General features: G+C 43.2%; 1 protein-coding gene across 1 annotated transcript in view; it reads right to left on the bottom strand.

Annotated features, from left to right (window-relative positions):
• Positions 1 to 20,357, bottom strand: part of HUNK (hormonally up-regulated Neu-associated kinase) — a 102,830-nt gene that overhangs the window by 16,640 nt on the left and 65,833 nt on the right. Inside the window, exons 5-7 of the mRNA XM_019730265.3 lie at positions 15,649 to 15,776; positions 7,631 to 7,766; positions 3,199 to 3,361 (exon numbers count right to left, since the gene is read on the bottom strand). Of these exons, the coding sequence (XP_019585824.3) occupies positions 3,199 to 3,361; positions 7,631 to 7,766; positions 15,649 to 15,776 (427 nt within the window). The remainder of the gene's footprint in view (positions 1 to 3,198; positions 3,362 to 7,630; positions 7,767 to 15,648; positions 15,777 to 20,357) is intronic.

Consider the following 20,357-nt stretch of genomic DNA (forward strand, 5'->3'; position numbering starts at 1 on the left):
AGAGAAAAAAGCATGGCTTAACTCACAGGAAATAGAAGTAAGTGTCCATTAAACAGTCATTAATTTTTAAACCGGTGCTTGGCTAAGAAAGTGGTTGACAAGACAGTGAATTGCAATACAAAGCCTCCTGTGAGGCAGCCTGCAGGCAGGAGGCAGCATGGGGACAGCCCTGGCCAAGCGTCAGGAGACCTACTTCTGCTCCTGTCTCTGCCAGGAAAGGGCCCGGTGACCCTGGGCAGGTCACTGGACCTTGCTGGCCTCAGTTCTTTCATCAGTGCAGTGAAGACTACTCTAAGGTGTGAAAGAAGAAATATGGGAGCTGGGAAGAATAACTTATTGAACTGCTAAATAGGATACAGATCTTGCTTATTTAAAATCAGCCTTAGTCCCTGCCTGCTCTCCCCACTCCAGAAGTCACAGCAATTCATAATACAGCTTAAAATAAGAAGCCAGACAACTGCACGTACGCCGATCTGGGGGCACGATTTAGGTGCTAGTCCATCTGCAGACAGGTGAAAATTAAATGAGTGATGAATGAATTTATCTACCAACAAATATTCACAGAATATCATTGCAGGATCTCCGAATGAAAATCCATGCTTTTGAAAAAGGAAACCAGAATCAAGAGAGAAGGGGAGATGTGGCAAATAATTAAGGTCTCATGTTTTACTTTTTAGTTCAGTAGCTTCATTTTCAAAATTACATATGAGTTGTTAGTAACTGGTTGATAAGATTAACAGCTGGGACGGTGCATACAGTACAATTAAATTAGCCATCTGTGGAAATTACCGAGTGGACCAGCTGTGGTTGTCTGTGGGCATTAATTCACTCCAGTTAAAAGCAGCCACTCACCTAGACACTGGTTGTCAGACCAGGTATGTCCTACAATTTAAGGGTTACGTGTGAAGTGGACACAATAAAACAAGAACCTTCTCCAGTTAGAACTCCATGAGCTGAGTTTCCAGAGAACATTCTCAGTAGATACAGTCATGCTCAGCCTGGCAACACGGCAACACTTGCAACCCTGATTCTGGGCAAAGGGAAGGAGCAGAAACACAGCAGATGACAGGACACCCAGACAAATCAAGACACCGCCTAAGAGCTTCAGACAAATGTCTCTCTCACGTGGGATGAGCTGCGTGAAAGTTTAGGAAGAGTGTGATAACCAAGTTTATATCTGTAGATGTGGTGGTGGACACAGGAAAGAAAGTATTTAGAAAACTAAAGTCCCTCCATTTGATTGATCGGCGTCCAAAAATCTAGTTCTGCCAAACGGAAAATGGTTGAATCTGCGAGTTTACGTAGGAAAGCAGCTGTGTCATCTTTTAAATAGGTGAAACCATGAACTTCATTCACAATCAGTTTCACGGAAACACTTTCTAAAACCTAATTTTTAAACAACATTTATCATTTGAAAAGACAGTCAGTATGTTGTCTTTTCTTCCTTTGACTTTAAGAACTATGTAAATTCTTAACTGTTGTCCTCTACTGTGGCGGTCCCAAATGGTGTGACCTTGAGCCCATGTGAGTGAAAAAGTTGTATCCAGGCACCTACAAACTATGCATATTTATTTATAAATTATAAGCATGCAGCACTGTGCTAGTATATCATGTATATTATAAAATACATAATAAAATAGGAATTAAAAATAAGAAATGAGGGACGTACGGTCTTCTTATATGACACTGTCTCTAAAGTCTAGCCTGCATATTTGTCCCCATTAGAAATGTCATCCCATCTGTACTTACTTTTTTTTTTCCCATAAAACTGCTCTTATTTTTAAAAGGCTGTTACTGTTCAAAATGTTTCTTCTCGTATACATCTTTCCTTTGGTGGTTCACCCAGAAAAGTAATTCTGTGGATAATTTCCGGCCTCAGTTCTTTCTTTTGTTGAAGCAAAATGTAGCAAATACCCTAAGCTGAATCAGCATAGAAACATCTGTACTTCCATTCCACTGTTTAACAAACCTTCCGCCGAGCTTCACCATCTATTCAGCAATGTTTTCTAGATGTCTCCCAAATCTATTTGCCAAAGAGACACACTCTAACCATCTTGTCTTCTGGGCATTATTTTCGTCATTTCTTCCACAGCAGGGAGAACATTATTTGCCCAGTTGTGGGTGGACTTTCATCTTTACCTCTAATACAAAAACCTCACAAAAGGTGTCGAAGCATGTCGCTTAGTGAACATTTGTGAAATAGTGGGCTGATTATCATGTGACTTTAAGTAACACTAAAAAAACTCTAGAAGTTCATCTTCATGTTCTGGATTCTAAACGTCTTCCTAACAGTGACGACCCCACACAATCAGAGCTCAAGGTGCCATACACACAAGGTGAAGGTCATCCTTCATGACAGTGGTACGAAATCAAATTTCAGACGGGCTTCCTGACAATCCTGAATTTCTGTGGCGGACCTCCTGTTAGAAATGGTCAGCCCCCACCATTCTGAGTAGGAGAGTCCATACTGCCTTTGATCCAATTTTCTTTGCGGAGTTATTTTTAAGCCATTGTCCATTTGGAGAGAGATGATTTAGTCAAAAGAACATCCTAGCGGCTAAAGCACGTCAATTCCCTTACCTAGCCACGTATGAGCTGCTTGTGGCAGAACGATGAAGGTGACCAAGGCATGAGGGTACCACTGTTCACCCCAGGATGGGGGATTCTCAGCTGTACCTCCTATGTGACCCAAGCCACCTGGACTCTCTGATGCCCAGACTGAGAGAAGGGGCCAGGGTCAAGCTAGTGAAGCTCAATTTCATTCTTATTTTCTGGAAAAGTAAATGTAAATAGAGGCTTTCTCCAACACCATGCTTTAGAGACAACTGCCTGAGAGGCACTGCTCCCCAACTTGTATGACCACACAAGTCCCCAGTGCCTTTACCGGAGGAAACCCAAGGAGCTAAGAGGTAACAGAACAGAAAAGGCAGAGAGAAGCTGAAGGGCAAAGGGGCTTGAGTCTTTCACAAGTCTCCTCAGGGCTCAACTCTGTAGGAGGATATTGGAAAAACACCTCAGATAAAAAGCGCTAGCTACCTGAGAAGCAGGTTTTGCTACTATTTTACCCCACGTTCAGGAAACTCAGCCTCACATCAGTTGAAATTAACAGCTGAGATCAAGTGTCAGCACTGAGGAGAAACCTTGCGTGTAAGAGCTCCTTTTTCCATAGAGAGAAACCGCCACTGGGGCCCTACTCACCCCTGACAAATAGCGCTCGAGTTTCTTATTTAAGAGGAAGTAGACAGCCAGGATGTGACAGGCGCGGTTGGACAGCACGGTGTTGATCACGTCGCTGTTCTTGTAGCCCAGTTTCTCGGTCATGTGCAGCACCACACTCGGGCTCAGGTCTTCCAGGGAAATCCTGCGCGGCACAGGGGCAGAGAACCCGTCACCTCCCCACGTCACAGACAGGCTCGGGGCCTCCTTGGGGATTCTCCCAAGCATGGCGGCACAGGACACTCAGGTCTATTCATTCACTCGTTCATCCTTCATTCACTGGACTCTTTATGACGAAAACGTTCACACATACAGAAAAGTGGAGGGCGTAGTATAATTACCCTCTGTGTACCCACTACTTGGATGTCCCAATTGCTAACACTTGGCCATGCTTGCTTGCTCTATACATTTCTTTCTTTATTGCTAAAGTATTTTAAGTCCCAGAAATCATGACATTTCATCCCTAAACACCTCAGTGAGCATCATTTAAGGCCAAGGACACCTCCTGAAGGATCGCAATACACCCAACAAAATTTTAGTAATCTCTTAATATTCACTAATATCTAGACTATATTCAAATTCCTCCTGTTGTTCCCAGATTTCTTTACAATTTGACATTCTCTCCTTAAAATGCATTTATTGGACCTGGGTGGAGCCCACACTTAAGTTGGACGTAAGTTAGGTTGGGAGAGGAGAGTATTCAGGAGCCAGCCCAGTGTGAGCTCAAGGAACAGTGTGAGCTCAAGTTCACAAATAGGGAATTTGGGCCTCAGCTGTAAAGTGGGATAGGTTCAGAGGACAGGTTAAAACTTCTTAATGGGAGTATTATAAAGATAAACTCCTTAGGATAAAGTGCCAAAGAAATACCAGGCATTCATTTGTTCATTCATTCATTCATTCAACAACTCCTGCCTCATGGAGTTTATATTCCAGTGGGGAAGAGAAAATAAATTCATTTAGTCTTCATGACAGTCTTATGAATAGGTACTATTATTTACCCATTTTACAGATGACGAAACTGAAGCCTACAGCGTGAAGTAACTTGCCCAAGGTCACATAGGCAGGAAGTAACAACCCCAGAAACCAACCCAGGCAACCTGGCTCAGTCTACAGGCTAAACCTCCACACTTATGGCCTCTCCAATAAATAGACACTCCGAGTGGCTGTGGAGAACAAGAAAGTAGGCTGCAGAGTATAGAGAGTATGTTGGTAGTAGGAGTGAATGTTCATTAGCTAGAACATCCTAAATCCTTTAAGACGATACAAATAGGGCACTCTGTGAGCAGAAGGCTAGCTAGCACCCCTGGTTAGAGAGCTCTGTAGACCCCCGCCAAAGGGTGTGAAGACATTTTCGATGGAATCTCAGAACCATAATACCCTGAGAAACCACACAGTACAACCCCATAATGATACAAGAAAAGGAAAGCAACTTGCCAAGTCATAACCGGTTGTTAGGGGCAGAAAGAGCAGATCTAAGTATGCAGACCCTCTTCCACCACAAACAGTGTAATCTACATCAGCACTCCCTGCGCTAACTTTGACTAAGTGCCATCCAAACAAAAGCACCCAAGGAAACACGAATCTACCTTCCTCACTCCTGTTGGTCACAAAAATCACAAATTCTAGATAACAGGTAAGAAAGGGGTTAGAATAACACATGGTAAAAAAATGTTTGTTGAGAAAGAATACAATTACTTGAAGATTGCCAAAACACTTAACACAGAAAGCTTCCTTGTTTGAAACTATCTAGTAATGTCTATGTTGGAGTGGCCCTGCCCCTGGCTAATCAGACCAGTTATTTGACTCCATTCCTGGCCAATCAGACCACTGCCTGTATGCCTGGCCCCTGGCCAATCAGACCACAGCCACACTCAGTTGGCCCCAACCTCTACCAGGAGCTGGCCCCAGAAGGGAGAGTGCTCCAGATGTGGGTGCCACCAGGATGGGGCTGGGCATTGGAGGTGAAAGGAGTGTCATGAGCAGCAGCAGATACCCCATCTCTGTCTTTCATATCCTTTCTCTTCAAAAACAGGAGAGCTCTGCCAAAACGTTGACTGTCAACTGACCCTTGGCTGAGAGTAATATTTTAAACATTTTTCAAGAAGCAATATATATATATTGGGGCTGTCCAATTATTGAATTTGTATTGTCTCTCCATGTTTGGGTGATATAAACAATGGTAAAATGTTCCAGAACACTAGGTATAATTCTGAGTAAATTCTCATGAAATCTGTGTGTATACCACTTTGGTCTAACTCTGACCTGTGTTACTGAAGACCTCCTTGCCTTCCCACCCTCTCCAGAGCTAAAAGTATATTTTATAGCTTCAGAAAGAAAATATTTTTCTCAGGTCACATGTTCTTATTCCATTCATCTGTGGGCTGGTAAAACCAGAAAAATAATTATCTTTTTTTTTCCCTGCCTTAAACGTTTTTCAAAATAAAGACTGTAAATAACACATGCCGTCCCCAGCAGTTTAGAATTCCATTTTTGTTACTTAAAAACTGAACACTGATTTGCCTCTACTATAATATAAGTAATGGGCCTTACATAAACAGAAGACATGGAGTGCTGTTTTATTTCTTATTCAAGATCTTAACCATTTTTACAATCTGCAGCCTTAAGTTTCTGACCAAGACCAAGTTCAAAAATTCCAAATCAAGCAAAACCAGTATAGGATGCTTGAGTTTAAGTTTTAACCTACAAAAACCTGTCTACAGCCTGTGGAAAAACTACAAAATGAGATACCACAGCATGATTCTTTTTAAATGAAAATTTGGCCAACAAGGAGGGGAGACTATTTCTAACACCAGCTCCACTTCTTTCAACAGCAGCCATGCTGAGTGGACAGACCATTCTTGGACCGTGATTATGTTAGCCTAATGACTAATTTGGCTGCCACCAATGGCCCCTCCTCTAATAGTAAGTATACCTGTGTGCTGCTCTCATTGTGAGTGAGCATTGGTAACGAGGCATGGCCCCTCAGCTTGGCTTTCGTCTCACATCGGGGTAATATTTCTGGTGTCTGTTTCAGATACTGGCCCAAATCGAGCTGGTGTTAGAAACCAGTTTATTTCCTTGGTAACCTAGACTTTGTTTAAATTACCTCCCACGAGTCAAATGCTAGAAATCTAGATGCAACCACTTCAACTAAGGCCATGGTGAGTGTAATTTTGACCCAGGAGGGTGGAGACAGACGCCAGGAATGCCTACCCATGCCCCCTTAAGTTCTTCTAGAATTTCCTCCAGAAGACAAAGCCCATCTCATTTGGAGAAATCAGCATCACAGCTTTCATAAGCCTTGGTGGAAGTTTCCAGACCTTCCTGAGCATTTTGAAAATATGATCACAAGAAGACACCTCTTTCCCTGCCCTGTCAGTCCCCCATTTGTCCCCCTTCATCAGTGGATCTCTTGTTATCATCAGAGATTGGCCACTCTGGTTCTGAAGGAGAAGAAGTCAATGTGGGTCCCAATCCTGGATGGTATCTGACCCAGGTGGTCTCCACACTTGATCTGAAGTAACTGAGCATTTCCTCACTCAGGTTAGTTATAACCACATATTAAATGAGTAGAAAAAAAGTACAAAGAAATGTTTTCTTGTGCTTGTTTTCAAATCTGTAGTCAGTACCCCAGCGTGGAGATGTGACATCCCTCAGTGTCTCCATGCTGTGAATTCTTTCCTTAAAGACTCCCCCTCATAGACACTGCTAAGGGGTAGCCTTCACAGGAAGTCCATGGGGAAACAGGGCCTAAAGCTAATGACTCCTTTGATTGCCTTTTCTTCCTACAACCAACATTTTAAGGCAGGGGACTGATTCAGGGCTGAAATAAACATCACAGCAAAGAAGTAGCAGAGGAAGAGCTCGAGGGTGGTTTAAAAAGGGAGAGAGGCAACTCCATTTGATTCTGCCTGATGCTGGCAGGAGAACCCATGGGTGGCTCTCTCTCTCTCTCTCTCTCTCTCTCTCTCTCTCTCTCTCTCTCTCTCTCTCTCTCTCACACACACACACACACACACACACACACACACACACACACACACACTCATTCATTCGGGCCACAGTTAGTCTAAAGCATCCCTTTGTGTGAATCAGAGAGAGGCACCTCTGTCGGAAGAAATAGCCCCTGGGTAGCAGGTTTGACAAGGCGAACATGGCCTGGATTTTAGCCTCCATCCACCCTCCACCAGGCATCCCCTGCAGGGTGCATAGGATTGCCTGTCTACACTTCCTCTTGTGCACTGAGCGGGGCTTGTCTGTGGATGTGTGGGTGCAGAGTGGGGAAGGGCAGCCACGAAAAAACGCAGCTTGTCCTTGAGGCATGTACAGCTTCCTGTCCAGAACTATTCAGGGCGCGTAGGACAGGCCCCATCTGGCCCTGGAAGGGGTCCCTCTGTTGTCTGCACTTGATTACCTGTTGGGATAGGTGACATTACATGGCACTTTGCCCACGTAATTCTCATTAAGCCAGCGATTGGCCAGTGCCTGCTGAATATTGGGCCTCTTCACAGGATCAGGTTCCAGGAGAGAGCGCAGGAAGTTGATGGCTCCTGTGAAGACATTAGACAAAGAACACACCAGTGTTACAGGCTGAACGCAGACACCGCTGAGACTCAAGGCAGGTGACACACCACCTCTCCTGAGCCAATGCCTGTTCAAGGGATGCAACTGGTACATGGTAAAGCAAGAGGCAGTTTTGGGTCCCAATGCCCTGCATTTCCCAACACAACCTGTGATCTTTTCTTGTGGTCCATCTCTTGTGAGCCAGAGATGTTCTATTTACAGTCTAGAAGGGATGAAAGAAAGTGAAGAGGAAATGCTTGGTCTCATTGTAAGTCTTTGAGCACTCAGAAAGGAGTGCTTTGAAGCAGAGGGTAAGGGCATTCTAATTAGACCCTCTAATTTGGCCCTCACTGTGCGACAGACACCCAGAGTCTCAAGAGGCTGGGGAGGTTCTGTTTTTTTCTCTGGTCCTTTCTTTTAAAGCCATTCTCCATGGCTGCCCATTTAGTCCCCAGAGTCTGAACTGCCAGTACAGCACCCAGGCTACCCGGAGCCCATGCCCATTGCACTGAGCCAATCAGATCAACGGAACACCAGAGAGCCCGTTTTTTGCACAAGTGTTAAGTAATCTCTAACAGCGACTCAAGTTTTAAAGTTCTAGTTCACGTACAAAGTTCTGGCAAGCACCACGCTGGAAACCCACATCTACCTAATGGGCCTTCTCCTTGTGTGCTGTCCCTCAGAAGTGAAGGGGCTGCTTGGTTGCAAAGTATGCTAGTAAAATTTGTCCTTCTTTTTCAGCCTCCCCAAAGTTTGCTTCAGTCACATCAGTTACGCTGAGCATGGTGGGTAAGGGAAAGATGAGAAATACTGACAAACTACAGAATCCCTATAGGCCTTTTCCCTTCCATCCAGGGCAAAGATGGTTTTGTCAGATGCCCTGGGTCTCCTTTCGCTGACAAATGGTTACAGAGCACCTGCTGTCTACCCAGCACTCGGGATAGGAAGTCGGTTCATCTCCAGATAGAATATTTGCATCCTTCAAGATTTATAACAATGGAGACAACTATAAGACATGGAAAAATTTATCTATAATGCACATGAAGGTTACAGGCTCCAAAATTGTTCAGCGTGCGGATGTGTATGTCCTCATGTGGATGAAGACAGCCAGCGACTGCTTCAAAAGGAAGATGGTCTGTCTTGCTTGCATTGTGGGATCATGATATTTTCTTACCCTATACTCCTTATTTGATGGAGCATTGTTATATTGTCTTTGCAATAGAAAAACATTTTTCATGTGGTTTTGTACCTGATGTCCAATTTCCAATATGTCAAATAATAGATCCTGGGAAATCACCTTAATTTGTTTGGTCCCCAAACTTTTCCATCCTTCTCTCCAAAGCTGTTTTTCAGGTTTCCAAAATAATCTAACCTTCTGAGGAAAAGTCATAAAAATTCTCACTTTCTCACAGGCTTTAGCTGTCCTTTTAAAACTGTCCTTTACAGAATGACGGGTGTTTTGTGTCAAACCCGTTTTCTGCAGGAGGAAATGAAGCCATCAAAAGAGAGGCTACTTGTGATGCCAGGATCGACCCCAAAGAGACGACTGTTGCTAGGTCATGCCGTCAGGTGACTCCTCCAGGGGAGTGCCTATACCGTTGATGAAGTCACCAGAAGGTCATCTCCCTTTAAAAATGTAGTAGGTAAAAAGATATGTGTAGACACCAGAGCAGTCATGAGATACATTTAATACTCAGGTTTTATAGCTGGGTCTCCAAATAAAACTTTCCTAAGATATTCTCCACTGGACTGAAAAGCAAACAGATCTCCAAAAAGAGGGGTTCTCTATCCCCCTTCTCTCAACTCCCCGATATAGCAAAAGTCTGGTGGATGCTGAATTGGGGACATCTATTGGTCAAAGAGAAACGATGTGGGCTTAATGAATTGAAATAGGGAGGCTGTTGAGATACTGACTTTACTGAGACATCTCTGTCACGTATCCTCAAAGGACCTCAACAACAACCCAGGCTACTGCCAGGTTTTCTCAGAAAATGATTAACCAGAAGAGCTAAAAACAGACTGAATGAGCATTTTTGTTCTATTTTCAGAACCGAGCACTCTGCATCTCCACAAATTGCTCATGAGCCCGAGTAATTTTAGTCCGAATCTCTACAGACAAATTTTATTACTTTGGACATCACAAACATGGCACTATGATCCCAAAAGGACTTTTGAAGACATCTTTAGAGCTCTCTGAAGTTGGTGTTAGGGTCTTGAAAATTCCTGTGACTCATGAGCAAAAAGGATTACAACAATTCTCCACTGTCCTGGAGAGCCATGGCAGGTGTGGCCTTGCTTCCGTCACACTCCACTCTTCTGAGCTAGCATGTGGGCTCTCCACTCAGGCCTGAGAGTGGGGGGGACCCACAAGAAGTGCTCCCTCTCTCCGTGCTCCCATCACACGCATGGCACTCACCACTCAGGTGCAAAACCTACTTTCCTTCCTGAGGCATCAGCTTTCCAAAGTCTGGACTGGCTTGATACTGTGCCTAGGAAAGGGCCACAGAACAACAGAGCCACCAGACTTGTCACATTAGTGTAGCCCATCGGAAACAAGTGGAGTCCCATCCCCACTTGAGGCTCCTTCTTTGTCACTTCCTGGGTGAAAGCAGCACTGACAACTATTTGACAGTTGAGCCTTCTCAGGAATCTTAATTGGCATTAGCTCAACCCTCACACATGTTAACACCTCGTCTGCAGCTTCACTGCGGTGACTTCATCGTACAAGAACCTCTTGACGTGAAGCGATTGTTTGGAATGTATTATGAGTGCCATCACTGAGGTGTGGTGATGAAAAGGTAAGCTGTCTGAAAAATGCGTAAGCCATGAAAGGCATTCACGACTGTGAAATACAAGCGCCAACAAGCAGAAACAGCAAGTGTCTAGAGCGAGAATTGGAAAGGCCCCAAAAGCTTAAATTTTCAAACTACAAATGGTCCCTGATTTATGATGTTTCGACTTGTGATTTTTGGACTTTTCGATGGTGTGAAAGCGATACACATAATAAATTACATGAGACATTCAACACTTCACTATAAAATAGGCTTTGTGTTGGGTGATTTTGCCCAACTGTAGACTCAGGCAAGTGTTGTGAGCACATGTAAGGCACGCAGGGCTAAGCTATGATGTTCTGCAGGTTCGGTGTAGTAAATGCATTTTCAACTTACAATATTTTCAATGTACGATGGCTTTATCAGGACATAACCCCATCGTAAGCCAAAGAACATCTGTCCATAGTACACACGAGGGACAATGCTTCGAAACCACGCACAATGGACTCACAAGGGCAATGACATTGCATTTTTTCCAACTCAAATTTGGCCAAAATTCTTCCAATTTAATCTAAAAAAAGTATACTATTAAGCAATAGATGTGGAGAAATCATAACAAATATGAAGGACAAAATCATCAAATAAGCAAAATGTATTAGTGAGACATGTCATAAAATGGCATATTTTCAATTTGGACACTTCAGTTTTGATATTACTCAACAGGTAAGGATAACAGATAATACCACTAAATCTGGGGTGGGAAGATGGGGGCAGAGGCATCTTGTACTAAATAAAATAAGGGAGAAAAGCATACAGTATAGTAAGAAAATCCAGGTTTGGGGGTCAAGCAGACATACATTCAAAAATAGAGAAGCTACTTAATCTGAGACTCAGTTTTATCCTCACTGACAAATGGGGACTAATAGTCTTTATCTTGCAGTTGCTATGACAACAAGAGATAATATGAAAAGCACTCACATGTGGCCATTGACTAAATGGCAGCTACTCTTATTTACTGGTAAACTTATTGGGGGATGTAAACAAATGGTATCATAAATGAAGGTGGACCAGGCTGGTTGGAAGAGAGAAGAGATAAACTTGGTTGGGTGCACAGGGCACAGAGTTGGAGAAACAGGGGGCTGTCAGAAGGGCAGTGGGTGATCCCTAAAACTGAAGTCATTTGCTCTGTAAACAAGATAAGATGCCCTAGCTTCCTCAGCAGCTGGTGCACAGTTCCGGACCCTACCACATCGGGCCAGTTCCCAGCCTGGGTAGTTGAAGAACCTGGGGGCTGCCTTCCCAGGCCACACACATTAACCCAAAGTCAGGAACCTCCATTTGCCGGGCATCTATTATGTGCAAACCCTATGCTTGATACCTGGCACAAAGGGTTAAAGCCCTAGTTGAGAGAGATATTTACATATTCCAATAGTTAAAAAAAGGAGGGGGTGGGTCTAGATTCCTTAATGTAAAATCAGATATAAAAATGCAATTCATGCTTGGCAAGCCAAGACAACGAAATCCTGTAGGAATGTGAAGATCTTTAACAAGCACACACAGAGCTTAAGGCCAAAGCCAAAACTGTCTGCTCAGAAAAGGAGCTATTCGAGGTGGGGCACCAACTCTGGTGATACTGAAATCGCTCGGAACATTTCTAACATATGTTCTTTGGAATTTCCTTTGGACGTTTTTTTTTTTAACTTCTTCAGGGGTGCAACATTTTTTTATTAGTTTCAGGTGTACAAAACAACATAGTGATTAGACATTTATGTACCTCACAAAGTGATCACCCAATAAGTCTATTACCCATCTGACACTGTATGTAGTTATTAGAATATTATTGACTATATTCTCAGGGGTGTAACTTTTACTTCTTTAGGGGATACTCAATTTCCACATCCAGAAAACACTTAAGAGCCTGGCCTACTCAGTCTGGGTATAGATGTGGGGGTAAAACCAGGTTGGTTCTGAAGTAATGAGATTGATTTCCTTGTGCTGTTAATGCACCCACCCTGACATTGTTGCCTGACCCACCCCAGTGACAATCACAGGCTGAACTGACCGTTCCTCCTCCCACAGCCTGTGCCTCCCACTAACGCTGTTCAATAGATATTTCTGGCTTCCTGCCTTCTAGACACACAGTAGGGTTGCACTTCCCCAATCCCTTTAGTTGGGTGAAGCCATGTGACATGTTTTAGAAAGTTAGGAGCTATGAGTGGAATGCTAGTTGAAGATTTAACTGCTGATGAGAGATCTTCTAGATTTCTCTTTCCTTCTGCAAGGATCATATATGTTTGAAATGGTGACTGCTCCATTGGTCTGGGACCTTGATGGACTAGGATGGGCAGAACCCTTCAACCCTTGATCCAAATCTTGATTGATATGTGGCATGAATGAGAAATAAATCATTGTTGTCTTGAGCCACTGAGATTTGGGGGCTATTTGTTACTGCAGTATACCCTGGCCTATACTGACCAATACACTGAGAAGCAGTTCTCCAGCTCCTCAGGGTCTCACTGGGATTCAAATGTCTACCTTTTGCAGGCCTGGGAGTACAAACATCCTTCTACTGTCCTTTGTTATGGGTCCTGAGGATACAACAGGCTCTGAACCATAAGAGGAACTCCAGCATCATTCTGAGAGATGGCAATAATTATGACTACACAACCCTGAAAAGAGACTGCTATGAAAGATTGCATTTATTGGTAAACATTAAATCTTAGTGGTTCTATTATACACAATAGTATTAGATTCCCATCAGAATGACTAAAATTTAAAAAAAAAAAAAAAGTGATAATATCAAATGCTGGCAAAGTTGCAGAGGAACTGGGTCACTCACCCATTGCTAGTGGGAATGCAAAATGGTACAGCGACTCTGAATAAGATAATGGCAGTTTCTTAGAAAACTAAATGTGTGCTTACTATATGACCCACAATTTCACTCTTAGGCATTTGTCCCAGAGAAAGAAAACATGTTCACACAAAAACCTGAAGCTGAGTTTATTCTAAGGAGCCAAACCTGATAGTAGCTTTATTCATAATAGACCAAAGCTACAAACAACCCAATGTCCTTCAATGCATGAATGGTTAAACAAACTGTGATATGTCTGTACCATGGAATTCTACTTGGCAATGAAAAGAAACAAAGGATTGATACAGGCAACAACTTGGATAGATCTCAAGAGAATTATGCCGAGTGAAAAAAGCCATATATATAGCATTTTTGAAGTGACAAAATTATAGAGATGGAGAACAGGTTAGTGGTTGCCACGGGTTAGGGAGGGTAGGAGGCAGGGAGGTATCTATGGCTACAGAAGGGTAGCAAGAGGGAGCCTTGTCATGGAAGTACTTGTTCTGTATCTTGAATGTGATAGCTGTCATCTGAATCTACACCCGTGATAACATTGCATAGAACTACATATACACCAACACACACACACGAGTACATGTAAATGTGAATAAGGTCAACGGATTTTGTCAATGTCAATTTCCCGGTGGTAACATTACACTACAGTTATGCCATCTATTACTGATTGGGGAAAACTGAGTGAAGGATAGACAGAGCTCTATGATTTCTTACAACTGTGAATTTACAGTTATAGTCACACCACAATAAAAACATTTTAAACTCTCATTTGCTAAAAAACAAACAAAAAAAACCTATCTTTACTCTCTAGCCCCTCATCCTGATTTATTTTATTTTCTTACACTTACACTGTCAAACATCACACGTTTATTTGTTCTTCTTTTGCCTCCCCCATTGATATGTAAGTTCTATATGAGTGAAGACTAAATCTGTTTTGTCTTTTGTCCCCCTGGTGCCTAGAACATTCCGAGCATATAGTCAGTACACAATACATATTCATGGAATAACTGACTATGAATCATGGAATGAATGAATGAGCACTCCCCGTACTGCTCTGCAGTACTTTCAACATATCTGAAAGCTCTACAGCCTAAAAATAGCAATTGGTTCAACAGTTTGCACATTTTCTAACTCCAAGAGTTACTGCTCTCAGGGCAGAAATATTTCTTTTACAACAACAGAACTGTAACTCATCTTCCCTAAGTACGTAAGTACTTCCCTAACTCCATAACTACATAATGCCTTCTTTGCTTTCAGCCTCGAGAGAGTCCCCCCTCCCTAGCAAAGGTGAAAGTATGGACCAAATTAGATAATTACATACAAGAATACATTTCAGCTTGGATTCCATTTGGCAAGCATAGATGCAGGGTCAGCTTCATAGATGCTTTATAACCTCAAGAAAGATACATTAACAGTAGTAAAATAAAAATGCTATATTTTAACTATGTATCATAGGTTGAAATTAAAAATAATAATTTTTTTAAGGGAGGGAGGGTGTGTGTCACATGCCTTATCTCAGTGAAGCTGAGTTTATTCTAAGGAGTCAATTAAATGGTTGGCAAGACCAGCCTAAGGCCAGGAACTTGAAGTTAACTGTACTCCAAATAAAAGAACAAGTTGTACTAATTTATTGGATCTGAAACCAAACCTTAATATGAACTGTTTACTGAAATGTGAACCAGCTAAAATTTGAGAATAGTTTCCAAACACACCTGATGATTCAATCTAATCAAGTAACTGAATATATGCATATTTAAAAACTTTTGAACAGGCTCAAAAACTCAAATAGCTAAACAAAATTACAGACCAAACTTGAATTCAACTCATATTTCTTTGCAGTGAATTGACTAGGGAAGACACAATAGAAACGGGATTATACACGCTCTTTTCAAAGTCCACATTATAATATGGTGAGTTTTCAAGCAATGAAGCCTGTAATTATTTTTCCAGGGGAGACTGTAACATCCTTCTCATAGGTGTGTTTAAAGCAAAAGGCAGAAAGAGGAAGTTAGGAGTTCAGAATTATAATGGAAAAGCACAGGATTGAAGGGAGATGACAGGAGTGGCTATTTAGAGAAGGGAAACCCAACCACTCTTGAGACTAGTTTTAATACTGGGAAGAGACCTACAATCATGGATAAGCCCTAATACCCTTGCTGTGCTTCAGATGGACCCAGACCGGATGACTGCCCCAGTCCTAAGGGCCTGAGTCCAGAACAGCAAGTGCGTTACCTGTGGAGAGCTGGGTGGGGAGGGGGTTCATGTCCTTGTCCACCATCTTCTGGTACAAAGCCCTCAGGCTGAAGGGCTCCACTGTGAAAGGCAGGGTCCCAGTCAACATAGCGTACATGTTCACGCCTCTGAAAAGAGAGACAGCAAAGCATGAGACCGGAAGGCCCTCGGGAAGAGGATGACAAAGAGGGCACAGGCGTGGCCCAGTTTCAGTCCTGTCACTGTCATGTCGACCTCGAGAGGCCTCTTCAGAGTCATCCTTCTAGAACCCTCAGCACCACCCTGAAGCAGCAAAAACGAAAGGCACACCTGTGCAGACCTGGAGACACGGACAATGGGTACGGAGGTAAGAGGTGTCTAGAGAGAACCAAACGCTGCCCCCCATACGGTGAGGAAACCTGCCCCTTCCTTCTGGATGGAAGTCCAGACCATATTATGTGAAAAATACCTGGGATATGTTAGGAACCTTGAATAAACGTCGAGTCTCAACATTATGTGGTTTTCTCAGTGTGATTTACAAGGTGGAGCCTGGAGGAGGCCAGACCCAAAAATACAGGGCAAGTCGCTGCCTGGGAGAACAAGTCACAGCCTAGCCACACGCCCTGTGACCGCTCAGCCCTTTCAAACGAAAATCGTATACCAAAAACTGGTGTTTTGCTCTTCCCTTGAATTCTGTTTTGGCCTGTAAGTAAAGAAATTCCTTGGAGGGGAGGGGTGTCTCCTTCCCATTCTTACTTTTTATATCATTGTTTATTGTGAGGTTCTGCCACCCAGCGCTGGCCCAGTATCTCTGATGTGGTTGAAATACCCTCTGACTGGGTTTAACTGCTTATGTTCAAAGCCAGTCTAGAGAACAGCAACATCTTCTTGGAGGATTTTTACCTTCCTGATATATAAGCCTAATATCATTTTGATGAGATTTCCTGATGGAGATGAAATGCCTGCCTGCCAAGAGGCCTCAAGTGTTCAAAAGCGCCCTGGGGAATACGTTTTAAAAACAGGCAATAGGATTTCCAGTCAAAACAAATCCAATGAGACTGATTGAAATTAAGACCCTTGGGGCCCAATGCCACGGAGGCGCCTCTGAATTACAACACTCCAGACGATGGCAGGTATGGAGCCCACAGGCTCCAGCTAGAAATTATTCTCAAATTGCAGACAGACGCTAAGACCCAGTTCCTGCTCCATAACTCACAGTCGAGTTAGGGAGACAGATACATAAACATTCATTCCACAAATACTTGATGGCTGGCTCTCTGCCCCAGGCAGGGGGTAGGGATGAACCAAACAAGGACCCACCATCTTGGATTGGGGGGGAGGGGACATAATCAACAAGTAAACAAAGAGATAAGCATAATCCTTTCAAGCAGCAATGAGTGCAGAGGGAATAAGAAAATACTGACCTGTGTGCTTTTGACCACAGAGGAGTTCAACTAAGGGAGAAAGAGAACTACAATACCTGAAAGTGGGAAACCTCTCAGGGGGTAGTTCATGTGTGTGAACTTACATATCTTTGGCTGCCTGGATGTGAGGATGCACAGGATAAACTGCATAGGCCAAGAAATGGAGACAAGGATGAACAGGGCATATGCAAACCATTTAGAGTATTGTTTCCCTGTGTGTGTGTGTGTGTGTGTGTGTGTGTGTGTGTGTGTGTGTAGTACAACACATTCCCCAGGATAAGTAGCGATGTTGGGTGAATTAGAGTTCTCTGGTCAAATAACTTGGGGAGTAGTCACCTGGTATTAAGCGGATTTAAGGGGCACAGAATTAGGAACAGGAGACTGTGGCAGTAAATCCAGCACGTTGCTATTACAGTTTGAGTGGGTGTGATGCGTGCAATGGAAAGAGAAAGGCAAATTAACAACAGAGAACTCTGAAGAGGATGTGGCAAGTTTCAAACTTGGAAAGCTGGAGGAACGGTGGTAAGAGTGACAGAACTGAGGAAGCTGGGGTGAAGAGCCAGTCTGGGGGCGGAGGCAAGGAATATTAGGGCTGGTTACATGTTTGAGAACCTACGATGCAATGCTGCATTTTGGAGGTGTTTAGAGGTCCTTGCTTTGGGGGATTCTAGGAGGTTGACAGAAGGGGAGGCTAAAAGGGCCCCCAAGTTGTAGAAGTTTTGCACTCAAAGGGGTCTTGGACACAAAGATTTTATGGAAACCCCTTGGAACATCCCACAAAGTTGTTGGAGACCACCACACAGCCTCTGACACAAGCTGCTTCCGGTCTCCCTAATGTAGCCCCTCATCATTCCATTCGGGGCAACTCTCTGCACGAGGAGGGGCTTCCCAATACTAAGTCAAAGTTTGCATAGAACGTCTGCCCACTAGTTGTGGGACGAGCTCAGTGCATCCTGTCCCTGCTCATCTCCCTGTGCCTTAATCTTGGCTCTAACATTCATACCTGAGGCTGAAGAGGCTGGTACTTATCCGATAGCATATTTTCTGCAGGTAGGTGTTTTATAATACCCAACCCATACAGTGTTTCTCAAACTGAGGTACATTGACATAATTTCAGGAGTTCATCAGCTATAATTTCTCTCTCCTGTTTGGTAATATACTGAATAAAGCTTTGTACACAAAGCCTACCCAGGGACATCAGATGACCACGGAACAACCACATACACTTTCCATTGCACACCCTCGATTTCAGAGCCTGCTTTTTTGCATTTGTTTACCAACACACAGCTTTTGCCCAAGTATACCGCTTTTGCTGTTCACAGCCTGAGAAAGGAGGCAAGGTGGACTTCATTTACCCATGATGTTTCTGGGCTTATATCTGTGGCAAAGAAAGTGTCCTGCTATGAGTAGTGCAGTGGTTCCTAGACCAGGGGCAGCAGCATCACCTGAGGACTTGTTAGAAATGCACATTCGTGGGACCCACCTCAGCCCTGCTGAATCAGACACTCTGGGGGTGGGGCCCTGCCATCTGTGTCTTTACAAGTCCTTCAGATGCTTCAGAAGCACACTCAAGTCTGAAAGCCACCAGAAGAGTGCAAAGGGGTGCGAGAGCTGAGTGATCTCAGACGCACCTGAGCAGCTCAGAGAGCCCAGCCCAGTAGTGAGAACTATAGACTGCTCAGCAATTCAGTTCTCACAGAACAGTAGCCATGGCATGTAATTCGTGCTGCTAATTTGAGTATTTGGAGGTTTCTTTGGTCTTGGTTATATTTAACTTGTAAATTATTTTTGTTTTTTTTATTTGTACAGAGCCATATATAAAATGTTTAATTTTACATGTGTGAACATTGAGCAAAATTTAAATAAAAATAACAAGTCAAGAAGAGGGCTTTCCAAGAATGTTCTTCCTTTACAAGAAGACTATACAACACTCAAAGTTTCAAGAAAACTGCCCTACGACTTTTTATATGTCCCTTTATCTTTAGGGGACACAGAACTTCCTGTCACGGGTGGGGTGCATAAAATAGTGCAGAATGTCACAGAATGCTACCGTTACGTTATGGTAATGGGACGGGATTCAACTGAAGGAGCTCAATGAATGGAATATGGGGCCAGGAAAACAACTCTAAAACCTTTATGAAAGTTTCTTTCTTCAGGGAGTCCTTGAGACATCAAACTTCTTATCTCCTTGTCCACAACTGGCTGCAGAAAATGACAAAAATCTCAACTCACTGCCATTCTCCATTATCTGGCTGGGACCACACATAAAGGTAATACATGCTTCTCTCAAAAATGGTGCCAGTAAACTCTGTCTGTGGTCAGACCAGGATTGAGCAAGTGGTTTTTATAGTAACTCTAACTGGTTATTTCACCAAACTGACTCCAGAATTCCACTTCTTTTGGAGGAGTTTATCGTCAACAATAATGGTCACAAATCCTTAAAGAGGACCCACCTCTCTCATCCAAGGGTCTCTCCGCTACAAAATGCGGATAATAACAATCCCTCCCTCTCAGGTTGTATGAGGGTCAAATGCACTGAGTCACAGAAAAGACTGGACACTGTGCCTGGCATAAATTCAGTGCCTGACACATGCAATCCCGGGATTCATCACAAAACTTCAAAAAACAACAGGAGAAAGAAGCTACAATTTGTATCCGATTGCCAAATAATAACGGAAGGCTAAGTTAATAGTCATGTGATTCTAGGAGATTTTAAGAGGGAAACCAAATTGAGCATCTTAATTCCTCTTGCCTCGAGTTTTCATGTACCTTTCCTATCTGGATAAAGAGAAATCTAGTTAGTCCCTTTGGCCTTTCGGAAGTATGTGAGAATACCCAGGAAAAAATGTGGAATGCAGTTTATAAATCTCTATAATCCCACAGAACTAGTAGGAGTTTCAAAACATGTTCAGAATTTCCTGATGTGTCTTTTGAAACATGGCCCAGAGGCTCTCCAGCTTCTCCATGGCACACATGGAGCCCCCAAGAATCAGAGATAGTTTTAAAGAAATAAAAGGATGAGACTCTGGGATGAAGGACGGCAACAAGCGAATACAATTCGGGTTTTTCGAAGCAGAAAGACATACACGGTTGGGTGGAAGACGATACTGGCCAGTCTGGAATACTCTGATGTCAAAAGAGAAAGAGTGACGCTGAAGGACAGCTGGAAGAAGAGGGGAAGGGCCCCAGGAAATACAAATGCAGGATCTTTGAGATTAAATCAGGAGCCAAATGATGGTCCTGATATTTAGTCTGACACACAAAAGTATGTCTTAAAAAAGCATTCCCTGGAGGAAATGCTGGGGT

Source organism: Rhinolophus sinicus, chromosome 17 (assembly GCF_057876585.1).
Source record: "Rhinolophus sinicus isolate RSI-liver-muscle chromosome 17, RSI-T2T, whole genome shotgun sequence".
Lineage (NCBI taxonomy): Eukaryota > Metazoa > Chordata > Mammalia > Chiroptera > Rhinolophidae > Rhinolophus > Rhinolophus sinicus.